Source organism: Morus notabilis, unplaced genomic scaffold (assembly GCF_000414095.1).
Source record: "Morus notabilis unplaced genomic scaffold, ASM41409v2 Scaffold843, whole genome shotgun sequence".
Lineage (NCBI taxonomy): Eukaryota > Viridiplantae > Streptophyta > Magnoliopsida > Rosales > Moraceae > Morus > Morus notabilis.
The window spans coordinates 916,373-942,415 of NW_010361268.1; the positions used below are offsets into that span (position 1 = coordinate 916,373).

The following is a 26,043-nucleotide window of genomic DNA, read 5'->3' on the forward strand; positions in this document are numbered from 1 at the left end:
ACTTCTTTCTATTAATATTAACTCATTAATTAAATTTTTTTTTTAGACTATAACTAATTAAGTCGTAACATTTTGTTAAAAGGAAACACTCCACTTAAAACCCAATAATAATCCACAAAATTGATTCGGTCTAGAAAAAGCCCAGCAACTAGGTCGATCTTGTACCACTCGCTTTTAACATTACAGATTGTCAGAACAGATTCTAGCAGTCGCAGACCCTTCAAGATTGGGCGGCTAATATTCTTCTACACTTTTTCACCGTCTGAATCTTCAATGTCAGCAAGCAAGATTTGATCGATTTGTATAGCTGTTTGTGATTTGTCACAACCCGATATGCCATGCCACCCACAGATGTTTTATATTTTACCACATAGAAATATGGACCACAATATATATCACATTTGTTTTACGTGTTTAACTCATAATTTTAATTCTACTATCATATTTTTTTCTAAAAAAAATTTAAATTTAAAATATAAAAATTATTAATTATTAATTTAAACACGTGGGTTAAACGGGCTCATAATTAATGTATACAGGTGTGAAACATGGAATAAGAAACATTTTTTTCTTTCTTTCTTTCTTTTTTCTGTAAGATCGTAAAATGAGCTTGGTTATAAGACGAAAAAAGAGTATAAGCTCGTTTTGAAGCAGCATGGCTGATACACCCCTAAATATTAGTTTATTTTTAGAATTTGTTAACTAGCGGTGATAAAAGAAATAGTTAGTTAGTTAGTTTTTGTGCCTATAAATATGTAAGCCATCATTGGCTAAAGGGAGATGAATGAAATGAATTAGTTTTCCCTTTCCTTCTCTATTCTCACTAACCCTTCCTCTATTTCTCATTTCCTGGAGTTTACGCTCACTTGAAGAGCGATTATCTGATCCGGCCACCGGAATCCATTCCGAGGTTCGCATCATTGGTGCTTTCATTGAGAGATGACGATGATATCGATGGAGCTTATCGGCAGCGACGACTTGGCAGACTATTTCTTAGTTATGGAAGCCCTTGGTGATGGTCCATGCACGGCCAGCTCAATGGTGCGAAAGCCTAGACTACCTACACTTTCACCGGCGCCGGCATCCCTGGAAACGACGTCCTCTTTCGACAACAGCAAGACAATTATGTCTACACAGTTACCACCCAAGGCAGATTCAACCACAAACCAGCCACCACCACAATCCGGGCTCTCGGAATCACACGGGCCAGCATTACCACTCACCTTCAATTGTTCAGCCTTCGCTCCGAGTATTCGTCAGCCAAAACCAAAGCCGATCAAAATCAACTCAATCACAACAATTCCGATCTCCATTGTTCATCCACCACTGTCGAAACCACAACCCCATACGAGACTTGGAGAGACCGAGAATGCCACCACCACACCTGCTCGGTACCCGAAGCAAGGATCAGATCCATGGCCGCCAGATCCTTCTGATATCGTACCTGATTTGATATTTCCCAAAGCAAAGCCAAAAATTCACCTCACATTCGGGTTCCTTCACGCTCTCGAATTCTGAATCGGTGGATATAGAAGGAAGAGGCGAATGAGTTTTGTGAAAGACCGAGGAAAAAAAAGACGTACTGAAAACAAGATCGATGAAACTGATGTAAGAGGCAGAAGAACATAATATGTGAGCGAAGGCAAGCTACGACGAAGAATGGCAACGAACGCGAGGAAGCTTGGTCGCGAAGGATTGCTCAGGGACGCCGACAGCCGGGCCTTGTCGGGGCTGCAACAGCTGACGATGGCGGAAAAGCTCGGGAATGCATCGGCGTCAAGATTGCCTGGGTTGCGAGGACGGGGAACGGCGGAGAAGCCCGGGAATGCATTGGCATCAAGATCGCCTAGGTTGTGAGGACGGGGAACGGCGGTGAAAGATTTTCACGACTCAATTTGGGGAAGAAGAATAAGCCTCCAAACGACCTCCTTAGGTTCCAAACGACAAAGTCCTTGCTTCCATAGTCAGACATCCAGTTGGGTTCTTCCCTGCTCTTGATGGGCCTTTGCTGGCTTGGGCTTTCTCAGGTCATAGTAGAGTATAAGCACGAGGAGGCTAAAAGGATTAAAAAAATAAATAAAGAAAATAAAAAAAAAATCAATATGCTGAAGGGATTATTTCTTTTTAGTGTTTGAATTAAATTTTTTTTTTTTTAACCACCTTGAGAGGACAAGGTGATTTTGAAGGGTTGGGGAATGATACACCCCTAAATATTAGTTTATTTTTAGAATTTGTTAATTAGCGGTGATAAAAGAAATAGTTAGTTAGTTAGTTTTTGTGCCTATAAATATGTAAGCCATCCTTGGCTAAAGGGAGATGAATGAAATTTATTAGTTTTCCCTTTCCCTCTATTCTCACTAACCCTTCCTCTATTTCTCATTTCTTGGAGTTTACACTCACTCGAAGAGCGATTATCCGATCCGGCCACCGGAATCCATTCCGAGGGTCGTATCAATGGCTGAGAATGAAACCGTGTTGAATTTTCGATTTACATTTTTGGCGTTGTTGATCATTTAGAAATGAAAATCAGTAGCCACTAGCCAGTACTAGAGTGTGATAAAGTCGATATTATTTATATATAGGAAATTTCTCTAGTGTTCTTTTTTTAGAATACTAATATTTCATGTTTATTAATCTTAAATTTGTATTATTTTTTTAATTTAATTTAACTTTTGATCAGATTTAATATAAATTTAACAACTGATAAATAAGAAACATTGGTGTTCTCAAACATGAGAAAACACCGTAATAAGATCCCATATAAATAAATATTCCCCTAGGATGGTAATTAGACAATACCAAATTATCAAAATGAATGTTCTGATGGGTCAAACTTATCTAATTTGCTCCCAAAATTCAAACTCGCTCTAGCTATAAGTACCTGCTCCCCATTTAGAAAGCAGAATTTGAGGCCAAGCTAGCTAATTATTAACATCCAGCCAACACCGACTGATGTGATATTGTGTGCTTTTGAAGTTCTAATCTTAAATGATCACGTGGATATAAATGCCAAAAATAAAAATGCAAAAGAATGTAAAATATATTATTAGCTGACTTATCTTCCATGAAATTTTAGCTAGTGGGTATCATTTCCAAATTTGAAGTGTCGAGATAATTTCCAGTATTAATAACGGAGTTCTTAATTCTCATTAATAGATATCATTCATATATTTTCTCTCTTGTAATTACACCTTCTTTTTTTTTTTTTTTTTTTTTTACACGTTTGATCTCTATATTTATATTGGATAATTTCATAAGTTGCATTTAAAACTTGAAATTTTATCAACCTGCTGGGAATGGATAAACTGAGTCCGAGGGCATGGTTTGGTTAACAAAGCTCAAGGGCGCCATTGTCGTTTTATCCCCCTTGACTAGTTTTTAGTCAACATTTGGGCCTCAGATGGTCAAATTTATACTTCAGATTATGATATTATATCTAGAATAAAATAATATATAGCTCGGTGCCGTGATTAAAAAACGCATGCATGAGACAATTATTTTAGGTTAATTACACTATATAAGGATATGTACAAAAACTTTTATATACCGACTGTACAACCACCATATTCTGTCACCTTATATTAATCGATGATGGTGCTAACTAGTTGCATATAATATTTTTCTATTCATTTATTAACCTTCCTGTTAATGTATCTATTTACTTGGAGAGTATCATTACGCTATCAACTTAGTCCCTTTTTCATATTAATATTTATTAAAATTATACTATATGTACTTTATTTCAAAATGCCTCTTAAAATCGTCACCAATATAACGCTAGGCATAGAGTGATTAAGTGATATGATAACACCAACCGCAATAATGCCCTACGTTAATAGGTATAATTGTGATAAGTCGTGGTAACGTATAAAGATGGCTAATTATTTTTATAGGTGGTTAGTTTTCCAAAAAGAAAAAAAAAAAAAAAAAAAAAGGTAGGTAGTTGGTAGCAATTTGTAAAGGAAAGCGTTGATCAACTTATCAAACGCGTAAATCGCATGCATTATTGTAAGCTTGTGGGCCGAGTTTGGTATTATTAAATCCCAGGTAAATAAGTTGCAGCTACGATATTATTCTCTTTCGTAGCAAAATGTTATTTTTTCTTTCATGGTGAAGGATTTGACGGGTCGAAATGTTTGTTTGGGTGGAAACATGGACCCTCTTTTGGGAGCACTCACCAAATATTCATACCCATATAATATTATTTTTTAACTTATATATGCTATAGTGCGAGCCTGAAGATCTCGGAGTTGACTATGTTTAAACACATTCCTATATTCTCTATCTCTATCTTAAAGGAGAATACGTATTTTGTAGTTCAAAAAAAAAAAAATTCCGTATTTTGGAGGAGGCTGGGTGAAAACGTTTCTACGCAATTTGAACCGTTTTTAAAAACGATTTTTACGTATTTTGATAAATAAAAAATGAAAATGAAAACAAAACGACGTTTTTTTAATAAATATTTTGAAAATGAAAACAATGATAATAATAGTTTTTGTAAATGAATTAAAAAACAGTTAAAAGTTGTTTTCACTTTTCTGTTTTTATTTTTTAGTACTCACCAATAATATTATAATATATTAATTAATAAACACGATTTCACTTTTTTATTATACTCAAAATAATTTCTTAAAAAACTAACCAAACGCAATTTCATAATCGGTCCTAAAATGATTTTCAAAACAATCTCATTTTTACTTTTTATTGAAAATAAAATCATTTTGAAACCAATTCTAAACACACCATTGATTTCCTCTCTTTTGTTTTTTTCTTTTTCTTGTTTATATATTTTTTTTCCTCCTATCTTCTTCTTTCTATCTGCATTTTTTTGATCTCTTTTCTATATTTCCTCTCACTTTTCTATTTTTTGGGTTGCTTCCCCTCAAATAACTTATATAGTTTAATATTAACTTTATTATTTTTTTAGTTGCTTTCCTTGCATCGTTTGGTATGTTTCTCCCTCAAATTCAACGTAGGAAACGTTCTTCTTTTTTTTTTTTTTTTTTTTTTTTTTTTTTTTTTTTTTTTTTTTGCATTTTACGTTTTTTTCCTTTTTTTAATTCTTTTTCTCTATTTTGTGAGTTTTGTCGGCTTTCTCTCCCCCATTTATTCATTATTCATTTTTTGTTTTTCCTTTTATTGTTGTCCTCCTTTCTTTTTTATTTATACCTTTTTAATCACATTTTTTTTTATTTCTTCCCACATTTCTATTTCTTGGTTGCTTTCCCTCAAATACCTAATATATTTTATTATTTTTTTTTATCTTAGTTTGTTTTTCTTACAGCGTTTTGTATGTTTCTCCCCTCAAATTTAACGTAGGAAACATTTTTAAAGTTTTATGTTTTTTTTTTACTTTCTTTTATTCTTTTTCTCTATTTTGTGTTTTTAATTCTCTCATCGTTTTTATTTATGCCTTTTGATATTTTTTTATATAATTAATGCCTTTTTATTTCTTTATTTTTTATTTTCCTTTGTTCTTTTCCCCATGTCGTGTTGTTTATCCTCTTATCTTTTTTTAATAAAATATTTCTTCTCACTTATTATTGCTTTAGGTAGCTTTACCAGTTTTCCTTTACTTTTTTTCCCGTTTTGTCTTGGTTTCTCTTTTCCTTTCCTTTTTTTTCTCTTATTTTTTTTCAACAATTCGTATATCTATTATTTTAAAAAAATTTCATGCACGCGTACAAAACTAGTACGTGTTGTAACACCCCTCTCGAGTCAGCAGCTAATAACTACGCCAACTCGAGAGAAATGTTAACTTACTTTACTATATTACTGTTTAAATAGAAAAATAATCATTATATCATGTACAATTCTCGAACAAATTCTTAAATTTATAAATTACATAACTTAAGATCTCTTTACTTAAACTCGTCATGGGACTTGAACTGCTCTTGCTCAGTCAACTGGAACTTCTACTTGCTAAGTCAACTAGAACTTCTACTGAGAGCTTACACACATCATGAGAATTACATGAGCTAAAGCTCAGTAAGTAAACCGCAAAATAATTTGCACTTTGAAAATACTTTTCTTTAAACTTTTAGGGCCCTTCTATCTGATATTCATCTTGTATTATTAGAACCTCTTTATCTTCTATTTGGTGGCCCCTGTCTCGGAATCTCTTATTCCTCAAGGATTCGACCCTTTTACTAATTGAGTCGGTTTGTAATCAACACAAGATTCATATCATATTCTGAAAACTAAAACACTTTCTAAATCTCATGAAAACATGTAAAAAATATATAAATTGACAATTTTCATAAACTGAAAACTTTCATGTATTAATGTTCAAGTAATGCAGTGGAAAGTCTACATACAAATTCGTTGGTCGAGAGGAAAATCATTCTCTCGGTTTTCTCTGTCTTTCTTTCTTTCTTTCTCTCTTCCTATATTTCTCTTTTCTCTCTTTTTCTTTGCTTCTAACTTTCTCTCTCTAGCTTCCGCCATATGAAGGATGGAATGAATCCATCACCTATTTATAGTATGCCATCTTACATTCTAGCCCTTGGATCAAAGTTTATGTGGATAGATTCTAGCCACTGATTCCTTATCTAGTATCTACCCTAGGATTACAAGTATTTTGGCCAAATCTTGGCCATTGATGAAATTCTAAGTGTCCATAACTTGACAAGTGTCTTTTAGAAGACAATTTAACCTTTTCTTCTTTCTTGATCTTGACATGTGTCCACTTAGAAAAAAATTTGAACTTTTCTTCTGCATTTATATGTTATCTGATAAGGCGGATATTATAATCTCCCCTCCTTATAAAAATTTCATCCTCAAAATTTGATGATTCTAAAATGAACAACTGTCTAGTAAATATGAGGGTTTAACTATTCCTCAAAAGTTAAATCCTAGGTTGACTGAGTTCTTAGTCCCATGACACGTCTTGTCTACTATATCTCTAGAAACGTATTGCTCTGATACCAAAATGTAACGCCCTTCCCGAGCCAGCAGCTAATAACTACGCCAACTCGAAAGAAACGTTAACTTACTTTACTATATTACTGCCTAAATAGAGAAATAATCTCTATATCATGTACAATCCTCGAGAAAAATTCTTAAATTTACAAATTACATAACTTAAGATCTCTTTACTTAAACCCGTCATGGGACTTGAACCGTTCTTGCTCAGTCAACTGGAACTTCTACTGAAAGCTTACATGCATCACGAGAACGATATGACCTAAAGCTCAGTAAGTAAGTAAACTGTAAAATAATTTCCACTTTGAAAATACTTTTCTTTAAACTTTTAGGGCCCTTCTGTCTGACATTCATCTTGCGTTATTAGAACCTCTTTATCTTCTATCTGGTGGTCCCTGTCTCAGAATCTCTTATTCCTTAATGATTTGACCCTTTTACTAACTGAGTCAGTTCGTAATTAACACAAAATTCATATCAAATTCTGAAAACTAAAACACTTTCTAAATCTCATGAAACATGTAAAATATATATAAATTGATAATTTTCATAAACTGAAAACTTTCATGTACTACTGTTCAAGTGATGGAGTGGAAAGTCTACATACAAATTCGCTGGTCGAGAGGAAAATCATTTTATCAGTTTTCTCTCTCTTTCTTTCTTTCTTTCTTTCTTCCTCTATTTCTCTTTTCTCTCTTTTTCTTTCTCTCTAGCTTCCTCCATATGAAGGATGTAATGAATCCATCACCTATTTATAGTATGCCATGTTACATTCTAGCCCTTGGATCAAAGTTTATGTGGATAGATCCTAGCCACTGATTCCTTATCTAGTATCTACCCTTGGATTACAAGTGTTTTGGCAAAATCTTGGCCATTGATGAAATTCTAAGTCCCCATAACTTGACAAGTGTCTTTTAGAAGACAATTTAATATTTTCTTCTTTCATGATCTTGACATGTGTCAACTTAGAAGAAAACTTGAACTGTTCTTCTTTCCTAATCTTGACACATGTCCACTTAGACGACAATTTGAACTTTTCTTCTTTCCTGATCTTGACACGTGTCTACTTAGAAGAAAACCTAAACTTTTCTTATTTTCTGATCTTGACACGTACGTAGAAGAAAACTTAGCTTTTCTTCTTTACTGATCTTGACATGTGTCTACTTAGAAGAAAACCTGAACTTTTCTTCTTTCCTGATCGTGACATGTGTCTACTTAGAAGAAAACTTGAACTTTTCTTCTTTCCTAATCTTGACACGAAAATTTTTTAAGACGAAAATTTTTAGGGAGGGGTGATTGTCATGACCGAGAAATTTATCGAAATTATTGTATGGGATAGTATTTCCTAGAATCCTTTGTATTATTAATATAAATAATTTTATGATAATTATTCGTTGATATAAATAGGGAATGACGAGTTATAAGTTAAAAATTAGAAATTTTTGAACTACGATGTAGTTATCGATTTTCAAACTATGTTCAAGAAAGAAGCAAGGAATGTTGTGTTAAGCCCACAAGTGGGTAAACACATGAATGATAAGTTTAAGAAATGGAAAAGAATTGAAAGACATCAATTCTAGGGTTTTAATATTTTCTTCTTTCATGATCTTGACATGTGTCTACTTAGAAGAAAACTTAAACTTTTATTCTTTCCTAATCTTGACACGTGTCCACTTAGAAGACAATTTGAACTTTTCTTCTTTCCTGATCTTGACATGTGTCTACTTAGAAGAAAACCTGAACTTTTCTTCTTTCCTGATCTTGACACATGTCTACTTAGAAGAAAACTTAAACTTTTCTTCTTTACTAATCTTGACACGTGTCTACTGAGAAGAAAACCTGAACTTTTCTTCTTTCCTGATCAAGACACGTGTCTACTTAGAAGAAAACTTAAACTTTTCTTCTTTCCTAATCTTGACACGAAAATTTTCGAGGACGAAAATTTTTAGGGAGGGGTGATTGTCATGACCGAGAAATTTATCGAAATTATTGTTTAGGATAATATTTCCTAGAATCATTTGTATTATTAATATGAATACTTTTATGATAAGTATTTGTTGATATAAATAGGAAATGACGAGTTATAAGTTAAAAATCAGAAAATTTTGAATTATGATGTAGTTATCGATTTTCAAACTATGTTCAAGAAAGAAGCAAGGAACGTTGTGTTAAGCCCACAAGTGGGAAAACACATGAATGATAAGTTTAAGAAATGGAAGAATTGAAATAAATAAATTCTAGAGTTTTAGAAACAATTTGAATGAAAAATGGACGCAAAAAGGGGTTCGGAAGGCCGAACCGAGAAAATTGGGGTTTCGACTGATTTTAGTTGACTAAGTCAAAATTTGTTGACCAAGGGTCGACCAAAATGTTGCCCTTGAAAATTTAGTTAAGAATGGTCAAGGTTGACTAAGTTGACCAACTGTCTGAAAAACGCAGATAAAACACATACCGGACAGGAATTAAATGGAACATAAATGAGATAATTATTATGAATGGATGGCTAGGATTTAAAGTGAAAATTAGATGAAGGGCTGATATTGAGGTATGTGGCATGCAAGGTGGCCGGCCAAGATTAGTGAAGAAGGAAAGAAAATATATTTTTGGGATATTTTGTTCAATTTTTACAAGAAAAATAAAGTCCCTAAAAAATGTCAAAATTGCATTCTTTCCCCCTTTGCTTTTGATGGTCGGTTTTAAAGGAGAATACACAACAAATATGTCTATTTTTCTTGTAAAAAACAGAGAGAGTCTAGCGAAGAGAGAATGGAGAAAGAAATTTCATGAAAGTGAGGAAAAATGAGATTTAACCGGAAATCGACAAATTTGCCGAGGAATAGAGTCACTGAAGCTTGTTCTTCATTCTCTAAGGTGAGATTTCAAGTTTTTCTTCTCAATTCCTTACCATGGCTGCACGTGGAAGAAGGGTGGAAAGCATGAAATTTTTTTACTTAAAATGATGATTAAGGACTAAAAAATCTGGTGAATTAATGATGAAATTCTTGATTAGTTGACTTTGTTCTAGCCTATTTGGCCATGAGAAATTTTGTGGGAACTTGGGTGAAACCCTAAGAATTGTGATGTAATTGAAAGAGCAAGTATGTGAATTTGTTTGATGGTGGAAACAACGGATAAGATGAGCTAAATTTAGCTCGGGAAACCTAGGAAAATAGGCGAAAGTTTGTCAAAATTTAGTGTGAGCATTTTGAACTAAACTGGTTTTCATGAGGAATAAGGGATTAAGATGTGAAAAGTAAGTCGATTCGATAATCAGTAATGTATAGAAACTGAACACAATGAGAATTCACAGTTTTTAACCAAAACTGAAAATTAGGCTCATGACTGAGGAGGGTGTGTAGTTTTAGTGCACATTCTTGAAAAAGGAGATATTTTGGGATTTAATACATAATATAGAATTGTATATCTTCTTGAATTAAAATTCTAATATAGTTATTAATCTTGGATTTTAAATCTAACGATTGGAAATTATGCAATATGATCGATTAACGATCGAAGCCGGAAATCATCAAGTGAGACTGAGGACACAACATTAGCGAGACTTTTGTAAGTATCAGTAGTTTTTCTTGTCTACAACGTGAATAAATTTATTTCTCTATGTTGCTAAATCCAAGCATATTGTAGACTAGACGTATACTAGAATGTGAAAGATGACTCCTGAATGTTGGGTACAATGTTATGCATGTATCTGTAAGACTTAAGTACCAGTAGAATTTTATCCTACGGAAAGTATGTATCGACGTCAAGTCAAGGTCAAGTTAAGAAAAAAAGTTAAACTTTGATGAAATGCCAATCTCATGATAAACTGCTAAAAAATGCACAAAGTCATAAGATTTAACTAAAGTTACTGTCTCAATGAGAAAATTGATAAACGGTAAGAGACCAAATATCATGTTTGTACCAGCCTTCGAAGGAAAGGTTATTATGAGACTATGAAAGAAATGAAATCGTGACTGAGTTGGATTGGTTAGCTACCCCACTCCTTACTGGTTATGCGCGTTATGGTACAACATGATAGGGCTCATAAGAAGTAAAAGACAAGAAAATAAAAAACAAAAACATTATAATATCCGCCTTATCATACAACATATAGAGGCAGAAGAAAAGTTCAAATTTTCTTCTAAGTGGACACGTGTCAAGATCAGGAAAGAAGAAAAGTTCAAGTTTTCTTCTAAGTAGACACATGTCAAGATCAGAAAAGAAGAAAAGATTAAATTTTCTTCTAAAAGACACTTGTCAAGTTATGGACACTTGAAATTTCATCAATGGCCAAGATTTTGCCAAAACACTTGTAATCCAAGGGTAGATACTAGATAAGGAATCAGTGGCTAGGATCTATCCACATAAACTTTTATCCAAGGGCTAGAATGTAAGATGGCATACTATAAATAGGTGATGGATTCATTCCATCCTTCATATGGAGGAAGCTAGAGGAAAGAAAAAGAGAGAAAAGAGAAATAGAGGAAGAGAGAAAGAAAGAAAGAAAGAGAGAGAAAATCGAGAGAAAGATTTTCATCTCGACCAAAGAATTTGTATGTAGACTTTCTACTGCATCACTTGAACAGTAGTACATGAAAGTTTTCAGTTTATGAAAATTATCAATTTATATATAGTTTACATGTTTTCATGCGATTTAGAAAGTGTTTTAGATTTTAGAATATGAATGAATCTTGTGTTGATTACGAACCGACTTAGTTAATAAAAGGGTCAAATCCTTGAGGAATAAGAGATTCTAAGACAGGAGCCACCAAATAGAAGATAAAGAGGTTCTAATAACACAAGATGAATGTCAGACATAAGGGCCCTAAAAGTTTAAAGAAAAGTATTTTCAAAGTGGAAATTATTTTACGGTATACTTACTGAGCTTTAGCTCATATAGTTCTCGTGATGCATGTAAGCTTCAGTAGAAGTTCCAGTTGACTGAGCAAGAGTGGTTCAAGTCTCATGACGAGTTTAAGTAAAGAGATCTTAAGTTATTTAATTTATAAATTTAAGAATTTGTTCGAGGATTGTACATGATATAGAGATTATTTCTCTATTTAAGCAGTAATACAGTAAAGTAAGTTAACGTTTCTCTCGAGTTGGCGTAATTATTAGCCGCTGGCTCGGGAGGGCATTACATTTATGGAATGCATAGCAAAATGCTATAGCATTAAGACGTATAAATGGTTGAAAAAAAGTTAGCTTGAATTTTTAAGAGGTTATAATTAGAAAGTAGTAGAGGATGAGTAATGCTAAGTATGGACGTAGGATGATGATCAAAAGTTAGGGTCGTCACACATGTTGACGGTGGAATTTCATCAACAAGATTACGCCGGATTATCACTCGGTGATCAGTTGGGTTACCGGTCAAAACTGATCATATTATCTGAAAAATGCAACTGATTGTGTTTTTTTAAGGTATTTTGAAGACGTATAGATTTGTCGTTGAAACAAAAGAAAAGAACACATGAGGTTATAGTGGTTCACTCTCTCATGAAAAGAGCTACATCCACTTGTTATTGTATTTTTCTTTCTTCAAAGATTACAAGAATATCCCCCCTTTCTCTCTGTGACTTTGCCCCTTTTATATCTTACATATCACATATGAGTACATTTGGGTCGGACTGTGATAGGGGGTTCTCTTATGGTTTCTCTCAAGTAGCCTATTATCCTACCTGCCTAGACTATAGCCTCTCAGCACCTTTTGGACTGTTCACTCGCCCACTTTGTCCACTATTGCCCCTCTGTGGATCTTCTATGATTTTCTTTGGTCCGTTCTAGGTGGTTTATAGGCAGGCAATTATTTCCTATGCTACTAACCTTCTCAAAATTCAGAAGTAACCAACGGATTTGCTCCCTGTCACCTCAGAGGTCATTCTTGGGACGTGGATCCAAACTCGTGCGTTCTGCCCTCTGCGTCTATATTATATTTCACAGGTCACAGTCTCCGTCGCGGTCGATCCACCCATGGTACCGGTGTACGGAGACCGAATCGTGCAGGCTTCGACTGCGTGTGGGGTCGACGGCTGCATGAATTTTCTCATACGATCGGCTCTTTCACAAATGAGGGGAGGGAGAAATGAACCCAAGACGTCGACCGCTGTCTGACGTGGCAAGTGAAGGCTATGTGGAGCTCGGTTGTCATCCGATGTGGCAAAACATATTTTCCTACACAACAGTACGTATAGCAAATGTTTTAAATCCGGTGGTCACATCAGTCCAATAAATGTAATGTTTTTCTCATACTGGTGTGTAACATCATTCTTTTATACATGTAACACTCGATTTATTTAAGTGTAACAGTCATAAAATGTAGATTTATTTAAGTGTAATATTCATAAAATGTAGTTTAACACATGTAATATTATGTATTACACAGAGAGACTATGCGTACAAAACTAGTACGTATAGGAAATGTGTGCGTTTGGTTCAAAAATTCGTGCCATGGCACGAATCATGGTTCGTGACTCGCTACAGTATTTTTTCTCACAAAAAATACACGTAAATCGAGAATAATTCTGAATCCATCAACCAAACGTACTCTTAAATTCGGTGGTCACATCAGTCCTATAAATGTAATTTTTTTCTCATACCGGTGAGAGAGAGAGAGAGATTATTTCCATAGATTTTGCAATTTTCCCCATTTCAAACTGTTAGCTAGCTTGCTGGCCACCCAAACAAACAACATTCATCTCTGCAGTTTCTCCAAAGGAAAATGATATTTGAACTATACTCCATTTTCCCATGATTTAAATTTATAGAATGCTGATTACTCCCCTAGGAACATAATGCACTGTTTTTAATTTCCATCGGAGAAGGTGTATGTAGAGAGACGCCATTTTCTTTTGGTTGAAATTTAAAAATACGCCGTTTTTTTGGTTGAAATTTAAAAATACGCCGAGAGAGAGAGAGAGTATTTCCATGGTCTTTGCATTTTTTCCCCATTTCAAACTGTTAGCTAGCTAGAGAGAGAGAGAGAGAGAGTATTTCCATGGTCTTTGCATTTTTCCCCATTTCAAATTGTTAGCTAGCTTGCTGGCCTCCCAAACAAACAACATTCATCTCTCCAGTTTCTCCATAGGAAAATGATATTTGAACTATACTCCATTTTCTCATGATTTAAATTTATAGAATGTTGATTACTACCCTAGGAACACAATGAACTGTTTTCAATTTCCATCAGATAAGGTGTATGTAGAGAGACGCCATTTTCTTTTTTGGTTGAAATTAAAAAAAACGCCATCCTAGTTTGAATAAATAATTGGTTTATTATTTTCTTCCTTTTTTAGTTTTGCTATAAAAAAAAGAGAAGCCATTTTCTCTCTTTTATCAAAAAATAAAACAAATAAAAAAGTGTGAGGACATGTTTTTTCCTCTTAAAGTTCAGAACATACTATTTTGCTTACCTTTTAATTAATAATGATAAAAAAATTATTTGCCTTTTCTAAATATCTAATTTGCCATTTAATACACAGACATGAATTAATAGGACATAACACGTGCATGCCTAAATTCCTAATACCTTCATTTTTTAGCAATAATAATAATAATAACAACAATAATCATTATAATAATAATAAGGTATTAGCCGACCTTATTAATATATGAATCCCATGAAGTAAAGGAAATAGAAAAGTGGATTCATATAGGCTCATTTAGTTCGTTAATTTGAGTTTTTAATTCGAGTTGAGATGTGATTTTATGTGAGAGTTTTTTATTGTAATAAAAAAATTAAATGTAATTATTTTTTAAAATTTTTTATTATAATAAAACTCAAATTTTAAACTCAAATTGATAAAATAAACGGATCTATTAGATTTTCTTTTTATGCGAAGTTGAAGTTGATGGAAGAAATAGAGGTTTTTTTTATTTTTTTTTTATTTTTTATTTTTTATGAAGAAATAGAGATTTCACAATTGTGAATCATAACACGCTAACTTGCATGAAGACAGAACACCATATATAATGACACGCGCTCTAAACGATGGGACCATATATATTACATTTTTTTATTAACACAAAATACATTTACACAAAACTCAAATGCGCCAACCCAACATCATTATCTTCACAATTGGGCATGTGTATAAATAGAGCACCCTTTTGGGGGGGGGGGACCACTCCCAATGACTTCTTTCAAACTAAAATTTAACCCTTAAAAATGAATATTTTTATATATGTCCTCACTAAATTTTATTTTTTTATTTTTTTATTTTATATGTTTGTAAACCTTTGCTTATTTATATGCATGGGAGATTTTGTTTTTTTTTTTCATCTTTATACCCTTCATTTTAATATAAAAATCATATAATTCATATTTCGAATGGTGTCTCATTTAGAATTCTACATTTTAAATCATGTCAATTACTTATCCATTCTCGGTCAAAAATTTATTTTAATTATGAAAAATACCGGAATATTCTCATATTTTATAATTTTATTCTTATTATTTCTATTTTGTTGAGAGTATTTTAATTCGATTTTTAGACAAAATTGACATGTGACTAGTGATTCAATACAAGAAAAGAATTGAGTATAAATTTAAAATCTAAAGATATAAATAAGATAAACTCCAAAACAACCTAATCAAATATGAATTGACCATCGGAAATGATTTTTTATAACCTCATAAAGAAATTAAAAACTCTATGATAAGGTATTCTTATTTATCTAATTAAAACAACATTAAAGTAAAACATATGCAAAATAAATTATTTTTTATATATCTATACAAACATGACGTTTCAAGACAATACCCTATCAACAAATTTTTTTTTTTTCATATCGTAAAATTCTAATCTATTTAGCAAATCTTGAAAAGTACTATACTACAATATTTTTAATTTTTTTCATGTTATTTATTTTTAAAAAAAATTAATGTACTGTTACGCTCAGACTGAGATGAAGGCTAGGTGATGGCACTACAGTGCATTGCTGAGTCCAGACTCGCAAGTCATCCGAGTCATACGTATTCTGATTCCTTCCTCTACCATCTACCCTAGATTCGCGTTCGTGATAAGTTCCCATATTTTGGGGCCCACACTCCACATAGTGAGAACCTCAAAAAGAGAACTGTAATAAATGGGAAATTTTTAGAGAGAATAAAAAAAGAGTGCCATAGTGCCGCACAATCCCCATAATATAAATATCAGTAATGAAAAGCTGTCAAACTCAAGCTCCAAAATTCTCTCTCCCTCCCCCTCTCCCTCTCCCAAATATCTCTCTCTTTCCTTTCAAGTTTCAACGTCCAATTTCCCTTCTTTTTAACAACCAACACCGACCCAGATTCAAAAAATAATTTTTTTAAAAATCCTAGCTATTATTAGAAGCGAATTAATAGGGCGTCTCTTGGTGTGTGAGATTTGAAAATTGCAAGAAAGGAAAAAAAAATGAAAGAAGGATTAGTTGTGGAAGCTGGGTTTGTGTACGAGGAAGAGACCCATCTGACGGTCTCAAAAACCTCTCTTTTCTACGCCGGCGATGGCTTCACCGTCTACGATTCCAAGGCCGAACTCGTCTTCCGAGTCGACACGTACGGCCCGGACATCCGTGAGAAATATGAACTCGTTCTAATGGACCCCCATGGCCGTTGCCTCCTTACTGTTCGTCGAAAGGTACAAAATTTTATCTCAGTGAGTGAACTCGCCGACAATACGCATTTGTATGAATTGGGTTATTTCTTCTAAAGGGTTTGCTCAGTTTTCAATTTAGATTAATGGGTACCGATTTGAATCTTGTTTTCCACAAGATTTTCTGGTGACTCGCTAGGCTCATGATCATATTTCCGAGTTAACTCGGCGAGTGGGCAATGTTTCCTGATTTTTGTTTTTGTTTTTTTTTTTTGTTTTTAATAAATAAAACAGAGGCCGAGTTTGCATCAACGGTGGGAAGGGTTTTTGGGGGAGAGAACGGACGGCCAGAAGCCGATCTTCAGCGTGAAGAGATCATCGATAATCGGACGGTCAGGAGTGACGGTAGAGGTGTATGGGAGGCCAGGGGAGGAGTACCAGATCGAAGGGTCGTTTGCACAACGATGTTGCACGATTTTCAATGCAAGGAAGGAAATAGTGGCTGAGATCAGACGCAAAGTGGATGCTTCCACTAATGTGGTGCTTGGGAAGGACGTTTTCTCTCTCTGCCTTAAGCCTGGCTTTGATGGTGCTTTTGCCATGGGCTTGGTGCTTGTTCTTGATCAGATCGCCGGTGAAGATTATTTCCCTGGTGGAGCTGAGGTGGTACCCACCACAGCGGAATAAATAAAACGAAGAGAAGAATCGGAGCTTAGGCCTTAGCTTTTTTTCTTTTTTTTTTTAATATTGTATGCTTGTAATAAATGTGTCTTCGTATTTCTGTGTTCTGATATTTGAACTCTTATTTTTTTTTAAGCTGGAAATATGGAAATGTGTTTATATATGTTTTTCTCTTATTTTTTCCTGAAATTACGTAACATATAGAAATTTTGAAAAAATTAAATCCCCCAAGAAACAAAAGAGTAAGGTGAGGTTAGAATTTTCGTTCCGAGCTGTTTTGTTAGTAAAAAATCATTGTGATATATTAAGAATATTAGGGGTTTGATAAACTATTGGTTAGATTGTTGAGAAAAAGGAAAATATGTAAAGATAAAATAGGCATGGTTATTTAAATTTAAATTTAAATTTTATTGTATTTCTAATATTAAATTTAAGGCTAACATCAGAACTTTTTACAACAATATTAATATATATCTGTATATGTAATTTTCGTTTTACTATTCTTTTTATTTAAGGGGATAAGTATATTCATTTAGGTTAAATATCTAATAGTTATTGAAAATATTTTTGTAAAATTCGGTATCGTGCATATTGATCAAATAATTTTTAATAAAAGTTTGTGATATTTAAGCGAATAATTAGAAAACTTATCTTATTTTAATTAAAATAGAGTTTAACAATAATAACTTAAAATCAGCATCCAACAACAATGCCGAACTGCAATTAGAGCAAAAAAGGAACTTATGTTTGGCTAGCGTTTTCCAACGTGCATAATATTTATGTTTTTATTTTTGTAAGATTCTTTCCTTGGTTATTGTCAAAGAAGTGTAAGATTACGAAGCAACTTTTCTGGTAAGATTTTTTTTACCTCAGTTTTTGACTATTAATTTTAATTAAAATCATATTAAATTAAAAATACATGAAGAATAAATAATTCATAATATAAATTTAACAGTTAAAAATAAAAAAAAATACTTATAATTAAACGCTCTATTAAACAATAAAAACTATCAAACAACGTAAACAATGAGGGAAAAGCAAGGCAGAAAGAAAGATAGCTTCGAATTTTTCCACCAATTAGAAGAAAATTGTTTGCTTAAATATAAATTTGTGTGGTCCTTAAAAGTTTGTGTTAGTCGACAGTCACATAATCGTGGGAAGATATTTGCGAAAAGTCATATTGACTTCATTGTACTCAAATTAGAGGTCTCGATCTAGTGTGTAAATAAAATTGGACATAACCGATATGTGGGCCTCAAGAATATTGACATTTTGACAACAACAACAACTGATTGTTCTCGTCCTCAAATTACACGTCGTACTTGACTTTAAACCTCAAAATTTGAGGCTGTTAACTCATTTCAGAACACGGACTTTTAGAGACATTTGAAGATGATAAGTTGGGAAAGCTATTCTACATTGCATATGTACGAAGAGTTTAAAGCAGAATCAAATTATCAAAAATTTATTTCACAGTTTTGTCTCATTTTATTGCCTCAAATTTCTTTTCCATGCATGAAATGGTACTGTAAAAAATAACTGAAGAGTGAGATTTGAACTCGCAATATCATCCTTGGTAAAAGCATTTTCAATAAAATATTAAATCATTCTTGTTAAAAAAAATTAGTGAACTCACATTTTAAATGTATTATTTTAAGATTTTTATTCTTTATTCTTAATTAATACCCTTTTAATTTATATAATTTTTTGATTAAAGGATATTAATCAAGTGTAAGGAATATAAATCCAAAACTCATACATTCTAAGGGTATTTATCTCTTTTTTCTTTCTTATGATCAGATTTTAATATTCACGTGGGACGATAACTATTTAAAATTGTGGTATTTTTTATACTTAATCTGACACTATATACATATCTAGTATTAAATATAACACCAAGTATAGTATATGCAAAATTTTAATATTTTTGTTTACGAATAACAAAATTTTAGCATTTAATTGTTATTGTTTGAACTGTTCACCTTTTTTATTTTAACATTATAAAAGTTGTAATTTTTAAATTATTTTTTTAACATTAAAAATTTACTCTTATAAACTAATTGCATAGCTTAATAATCATGAAAAAAGTAGACTTAACATTTAAAGTAGTATTATGTTCGAAGCACAAAATATAATATTGTATCAAATTGATAAGTAGTTTCATACCTTTAATGTTGAATAAAGCATTGATATTGATATTTACATATACTGACCATAGTCTAAAAAAGGATATGTGTCCTACACATTATAGGACTAATTTATTTATTAATACTGAATGGTAGTAGTATAATTATACACTTATCAATCTCTAATTATTAAAATAGAATATGCTTAATTAGATGAAATATTATTTATTAATATTATTTTATTGCATGTGTTATTACGTGATCACTTTGTCATTGTTTCTAAATTGTAAGATGCGGACAATATTGATGAAGATATGCTTTAACTTCATATTCCTTGTTAGCCTACCTCTTATAGAAAACACTATTATTAATTTGTTGCTTTTGATCTTTACTATATGAACTGATGTTTGTATCCCTCAAGGCCCCGTTTTGTACGCAAGATAGACAAACATTAGGATAGTTTTAAGGTAATAAATTGGAATGTATAAGAAATGATAGGATTAATTTTAGTTTGATCCAATCTATGTTTGGGATTGTATTATTAGGATAAGAGTGTTTTTTTTTTTAAAATTAAATTTTAGGATCAAATTGTAATTTTATAAAACTTTAGGGGTAAAATATAATTTTAAAAAATATTTTCCTCATATAAAAATTTCATTTTGATCCCTCAATGTTTAAAAAATTATAATTTGGCCCCAAATTTTTTAAAAAAAATTATAAATAGGTCTTTAATGCTTTTCACAATGTGCTCTAGTTAAAAGTTATCATGTGTTTTAGTAGGAATAGCAACATCCCCTTCTAAGGGATTTTAGCATTGACTGAACAAAAATTTATTCAATTTAGTCCTTTAAAAATATTCACCAAACACAATTAATATTTAATCCTATCTAATCCTATCTAATCCTCTACACCAAAGGGTTCTAAAAAAACAAAAAGAAAAAAGAAAAAAAAAAGCAACTAGTATGAAGTGTTTGTCGTAATTGTTTAGGGTAAGAGATTGAATCATGCATTACACACTTGCCGTTGATCTCTTCTTCTCTTTTCTCTTTTCTCTCTTCTCTCTAACTCTCTTTTTTTTTTTTTTTTTTTTTTTTTTTTTTTTTATTTTTAAATTTTTTTTTTTTTTTTTACTTTTTTTTTTTTTTTTTTTCAATTGAACCTTACCAATCTCCGTTGGTAGTTTTACAAAAAGTGGCCACGTTGTGTGTACAAACTTCGACAAAACATTAAATTTTCGTAGTGATCCAGAGGCAGAATAACATGATTTAAATGATTAAACACGAACAAAAGGACATTTTATTAAAACCCCACTATGTTGGAAATCTCCGCTTCACACGCTATGCATATGAAGACCACAAGTCAAACTCATATGTAAATGGCAAAAGGCTCATCAGTGGCAGGAATTTTAGAGTATCATATTCATCAATATAATCTTTTAGAGGAATCGGAGAATTAAACATATATGCATAGCACGGTTAATAGTACAGGCGCATAATCTACTAATTAATTTACACTATGAGATGTTTAAAATTCAAACCCCTGCCCTCAAAACCAATAAATATGTATACATACATATATAAAAATGTGGTTGCAAATATTCTCATAAGAGGCTATAAATTATATAGTTTTATCTGAACCACACATAGACATATATAGGCTTCTTTTTTTTTTTTTTTTTTTCAGAAAGACCGTCTATTTAATGTAACACGTAACCTATAAAAACGTAACATGATAATTATTAAAATAACATTGACATTGGAAATAAGTAACATAATCTTTAAATAATTAAACTCTTTAGTGTTATTTTTCTCTAACGTTTCAATAACTGTTATATTTTATTTTTATAATTACGTGTTACGTTGGAAGGACCTTCCACCAAAAGGACTAAAAAAAAGCTTTATATATATATATATATATATATATAGATATATAGAGGCATTTTACTTATATTTCGAACTTCCATGACGGGCATTCTTCTTCTCTTTGTTTGTCAACATAAATCTGTATATTCTAAAGGCTAACAAAGAAACCTTAAAAAAATGTTTAGTCATTGAGATATATGTTCCTCCTAGTATATTGGACTTTTCGTGTGTACGATTGACCACAAAAACTTTGTGAAAAGCAAACTCCAGCGATGCTTTGAATTTCTGCTGAGCAAAAAGAAACATTTGGCATCGTGTTGAACAACTTTTAAACGTACTTTTTGGACTTCGTTAAACGACTCCTTATATGCACTTTTACGTGAAAAATTAGATGCACTTCTTGCTCAATGCTTCTATATGTAAAAGTCGGTGTAATATCTTTAATTTGCCCACATTTAGAAAGAAAAAATCTTTTAGATTACGACATTCTTTTATTCTTGAAAGTCGCAAGGCAAAATATTCCACAGAAAAAGAAAGACCTGGTGGACTGTAATGCTTCCAAGTTACAAATGCTCATATATTATATACACAGCATATGTAACACGTTTCTTAACACATATTGCTGCGAAATGTAAAAGAAAGCAACAATAATAAATGAAACTTAGATCGTATATAGATAATTGGCAATCTGAATAACATATTATTGCCAAAGCTTTACAATCATGTATACTTGGTAAAGATCGTATTGAAAACGCACTCTTCGAGTCAGAAGAACTCTCTTCGTGATAATCGATAATCCCCAAATTACGAATATATTCCCCATTTATACCTCTCTCAACCTACGTAACAAATTATTTGCTGAAATTAGAAATACTAGGAAAATAAGGAATAACAGAAACGGTTACGGCCTCCGCAAATCACTCAAGGCTCACGCCATAATGAAATCCTTGAATCTGCCTGGCTTTTTGCGTGCTCTGCCCTCACATGTGTTCTGCATCTCCACATCTGGAATAATCTCCTTCGATGGTTTTCCTTTATTAATTTTAGTCACCAAACGACATCCCTCCTCTGTCGTTTCAGCCATCTGAAATGGCTCTTCTTGGGCTTGGAAATCAGCCCACCTGCTCAACTGGTCCTGGATCACCACTTCATCCAAAGCAGTGCCGGCCCAGCTATCACTCTCCCTCCCTTCAAAAACGACCTTGTCCTCAAGGTTGGGCATGTCGTACAGCTTGCTGAAAGCAGCAAGGTCTTCCCATGTAGCGTCCTCCGGTGGACTATGAGACCATTGCACCAAGACCTGCCTCTCCTCTTTGCCACAGTTATGGATAATGCGGCTCCCCCGTATGGCTACCGGTGCTATCAGTGGCCTATTGGTCCGGCTGAATTCAGGAAGTGGATAGTTTGTATCGGCTTGCCCTCCTCTGTACGCCTTGAGCAAGGAGACGTGGAAGGTTGGATGAATTTTGCTTTCTGCCGGCAGCTGAAGAGTATACGCCACCGGTCCTGCATGAGCAATGATAGCAAAAGGCCCAAAATATCGGCGACAAATCTTCGAATTCAACCGCTTAGCTACCGTGGACTGGCGGTATGGCTGCAACTTCACTAGCACCAAATCGCCAACCTGAAAGTGCACTTCCTTGCGATGCTTGTTAGCTATTTGCTGCATTATGTTTTGAGCGCGCTCCAAATTCTGTCGTAGCTGCTGCAGGATAAGATCTCGGTTGCTTAAGCTCTCATCCACAGCTTGGATTGGTGAAGTGCCCTTTACATAAGCTGGGATCGAAGGAGGTGGTCGCCCATATAAGGCTTGAAAGGGTGTCATTCCAATAGCAGATTGGTGGCTGGTATTATAATGGTATTCCGCCCACACTAGGTATTCCCTCCATTTTTTTGGATGTTCTGCAACGAAGGCTCTTAAATATTGCTCTAGGTAACGGTTCAACACTTCCGTTTGTCCGTCGGTCTGCGGGTGATGAGCCGAACTCATCTTCAACCTTGTGCCCATGAACTCAAAAAGCTTCTGCCAAAACTGACTAGTGAAAATGGGGTCCCGATCTGAGACTATAGTCCGAGGCAACCCATGCAGCTTGATTACCATGTGACAAAAAAGTTCCACTACTCTAGTGGCCGTATACGATGTAGGTAGCGCTCCGAAATAAGCATACTTAGTTAAACGATCAATAACCACCAAAATAGTTGTATTGCCCCTTGAGTTTGGCAACCCAACAATGAAATCTAGAGCTAGATCCTCCCATACTCTTTCAGGAATTTCCAACGGCTGGAGTAGTCCTTGAGGTGATGTAGTAGAGTACTTGATAGTCTGGCAAGTCATACAATTAGCAACAAATTCTTTGACATCCTTCCACATTCCCTGCCAATAAAAATTTGCACATAGGCACTGATAAGTCCTCTCGTTCCCAGCATGTCCTCATGTAGGGGTCTCGTGAAATTCCTTAAGCATAAGTCCCTTCAGTTTGGAGTCTTTGCTAAGGAAGAACCTATTTTTATGAAAAATAATACCATCCCGACTAGTGTATTCTGCGTCTGTGAGATCTCCATTCTCCAATTGTTGTCGCAAAACCTTCAAATCCTCACATTCTAAATTTTCAAGCTGCAAGGCTTGCAAAAAATCATACCTGACAGATGAAAAAGCAGCCCAAAACTGAGTATTGTGAGTCTCATGCCGCCGAGACAGGGCGTTCGCCGCTGAATTCTCTGAACTTGCGTTGTACTCAATTGTAAATTGATAACCCATCAATTTCCGCAAGTAGTATTGCTGTTCTGGTGTTTGAATCACCTGGGTCAACAGCTCTTTTAGGCTCTTGTGGTCTGTTTTGATGAGGAAGTGCCGCCTGAGAAGATACTGTCGCCACTTTGCAACAGCCTGTACCACTGCCCTTAGCTCACGCAAGTATGTCGATGCGGCCATCATTTTTGGGCCGAGTTTCTTGCTGAAGAAGGCCATTGGGTGACCGTCCTGCATAAGTATCCCGCCAATGCCAACACTGGAAGCGTTCATTTCCACCACAAACTCCTTCGTAAAATCCGGGAGGCGCAACACCGGGGTCTCCATCATGGTCCGTTTGAGCCGCTCGAAATCTGCGATCTCCTTTTCTCCCCAAACGAAGCTATCTTTCTTTAGCAACTCTGTGAGTGGGGCGGCAATAGTTGCATACCCTGCTACAAACCTCCTATAATATCCTGTGAGTCCCAAAAATCCTCGTAATTGCTTCCAATTCCTCGGTTCTGGCCGGCTAACCATGGCCTCCACCTTTGACGGATCGGTGCGGACTCCTTCCGGTGAGACCAAGTGCCCCAAGTATTCAATGGTTCTTTGGAAGAACTGGCATTTGCTCCCTTTTGCAAAAAAATTATTGTGCAATAGACGCTGCAGTACTTCATGGAGATGTGTCACATGCTCAGCCAAACTCCTACTATAAACGAATATATATCATCGAAGAAGACGATGACAAACTTTTAAAGGAATGGCTTAAAAACTTGATTCATGGCGGCTTGGAACGTCGATGGGGCGTTAGACAACCCAAATGGCATTATAACAAACTCATAATGTCCCTCGTGAGTTCAAAACGCTATTTTATGTACGTCCCTCATATCCATCCGTATTTGGTGATACCCCGCCCGAAGATCTAACTTGGAGAACACCATGGCACCCCCTAGCTCATCGAGTAATTCATTTATTGTGGGAATGGGAAAATGATCCTTGACAGTTATCGCGTTGAGAGCTCTGTAATCGACACAAAACCTCCAAGATCCATCCTTCTTCTTGACTAATAACACCAGCGAAGAATACAGACTGCTGCTATGTCGTATGAACCCACAATCTAACATTTCTTTAACCAATATTTCCATGATGTCCTTTTGGAAATAAGGATATCTATAGGGCCTAACGTTCACTGGAGCCATTCCGGGCTGCAGGAAAATTCGGTGATCCACAGTCCTGGTAGGAGGTAACTGTGAAGGTTCTTTGAAAACCTTCTGAAACCTTCTAATAATGCCCTTCCCCATGGCTGGTAGTAAGGCTTCCATCTGGGCGATTTCCACCACATTTGCCCCCTCTACTGGCTGTTTTCCCTGTGGCACTGCCAACACTCGGTAAAAACTGCTCACAGCTCCCCCGCTGATCAAAGAATTCAGCTGTGAAAAAGTTACCTGCCGTGTTTATACCTCAGTACTTCCAGATAACTTCACACTCTTCCCATTCCATTGAAATTCCATGGTTACGGCATTATGATCATGAATGCAGGGCCCTAAAGTCCTTAACCATTGCATACCCAACACTATATCCAGCCCCCAAATTGGAAGGATATATAGATCCACCGTGAATCTATTTCCCTATAATTCCAATTCCACACCCACGCATTTCCTGTCACAAACCAGAGATTGCTCATTCCCCATGTAAACCTTGAAACGCTTAGCCAATTCCCAAGTAAGTCCCAGTTTATCCACCAATGCTTCTTGAATGAAATTGTTGTTACTACCCGTATTAATCAACACTTCCAATGTTTCTGTCTCTAATTTCGCAGAAATTCAAAAAATATGGGGATTCACAGAATTTGAAAAAGTGTTGAGGCTTACTTCAATTTCTTCTTCACGCTCTGACTCTTCTGATCCTGCGCCTGGGTATTCATTGGAATTACCATCACCTCCCTCTCCACACATGAGTAATACCCTATTCTTACATCAATGGTTAAGGTGGTATTTCTCATTACAGCTAAAACAGAGTCCCTTCACTCGTTTCTCATGAATCTCAGCAGGTGTGAGACGCTTAATGGGCAGCTTGGTATTCCCTGTTTGGAAAGTATCACCTCGTTTTGGTTGAAGGGAGCTCGTCGGCCCTGTTTGGAAAGTATTCCCTGTTAC

General features: G+C 34.3%; 1 protein-coding gene across 1 annotated transcript; it reads left to right on the forward strand.

Annotated features, from left to right (window-relative positions):
* Positions 1 to 16,299: 16,299 nt before the first annotated feature.
* Positions 16,300 to 17,304, forward strand: LOC21408457 (protein LURP-one-related 5). Its single transcript, XM_010098924.2, has 2 exons — positions 16,300 to 16,535; positions 16,785 to 17,304. Exons 1-2 carry the CDS (start codon positions 16,311 to 16,313, stop codon positions 17,175 to 17,177), a joined length of 618 nt encoding a protein of 205 aa, XP_010097226.1. The 5' UTR covers positions 16,300 to 16,310; the 3' UTR covers positions 17,178 to 17,304.
* The last annotated feature ends 8,739 nt before the right edge of the window (positions 17,305 to 26,043 follow it).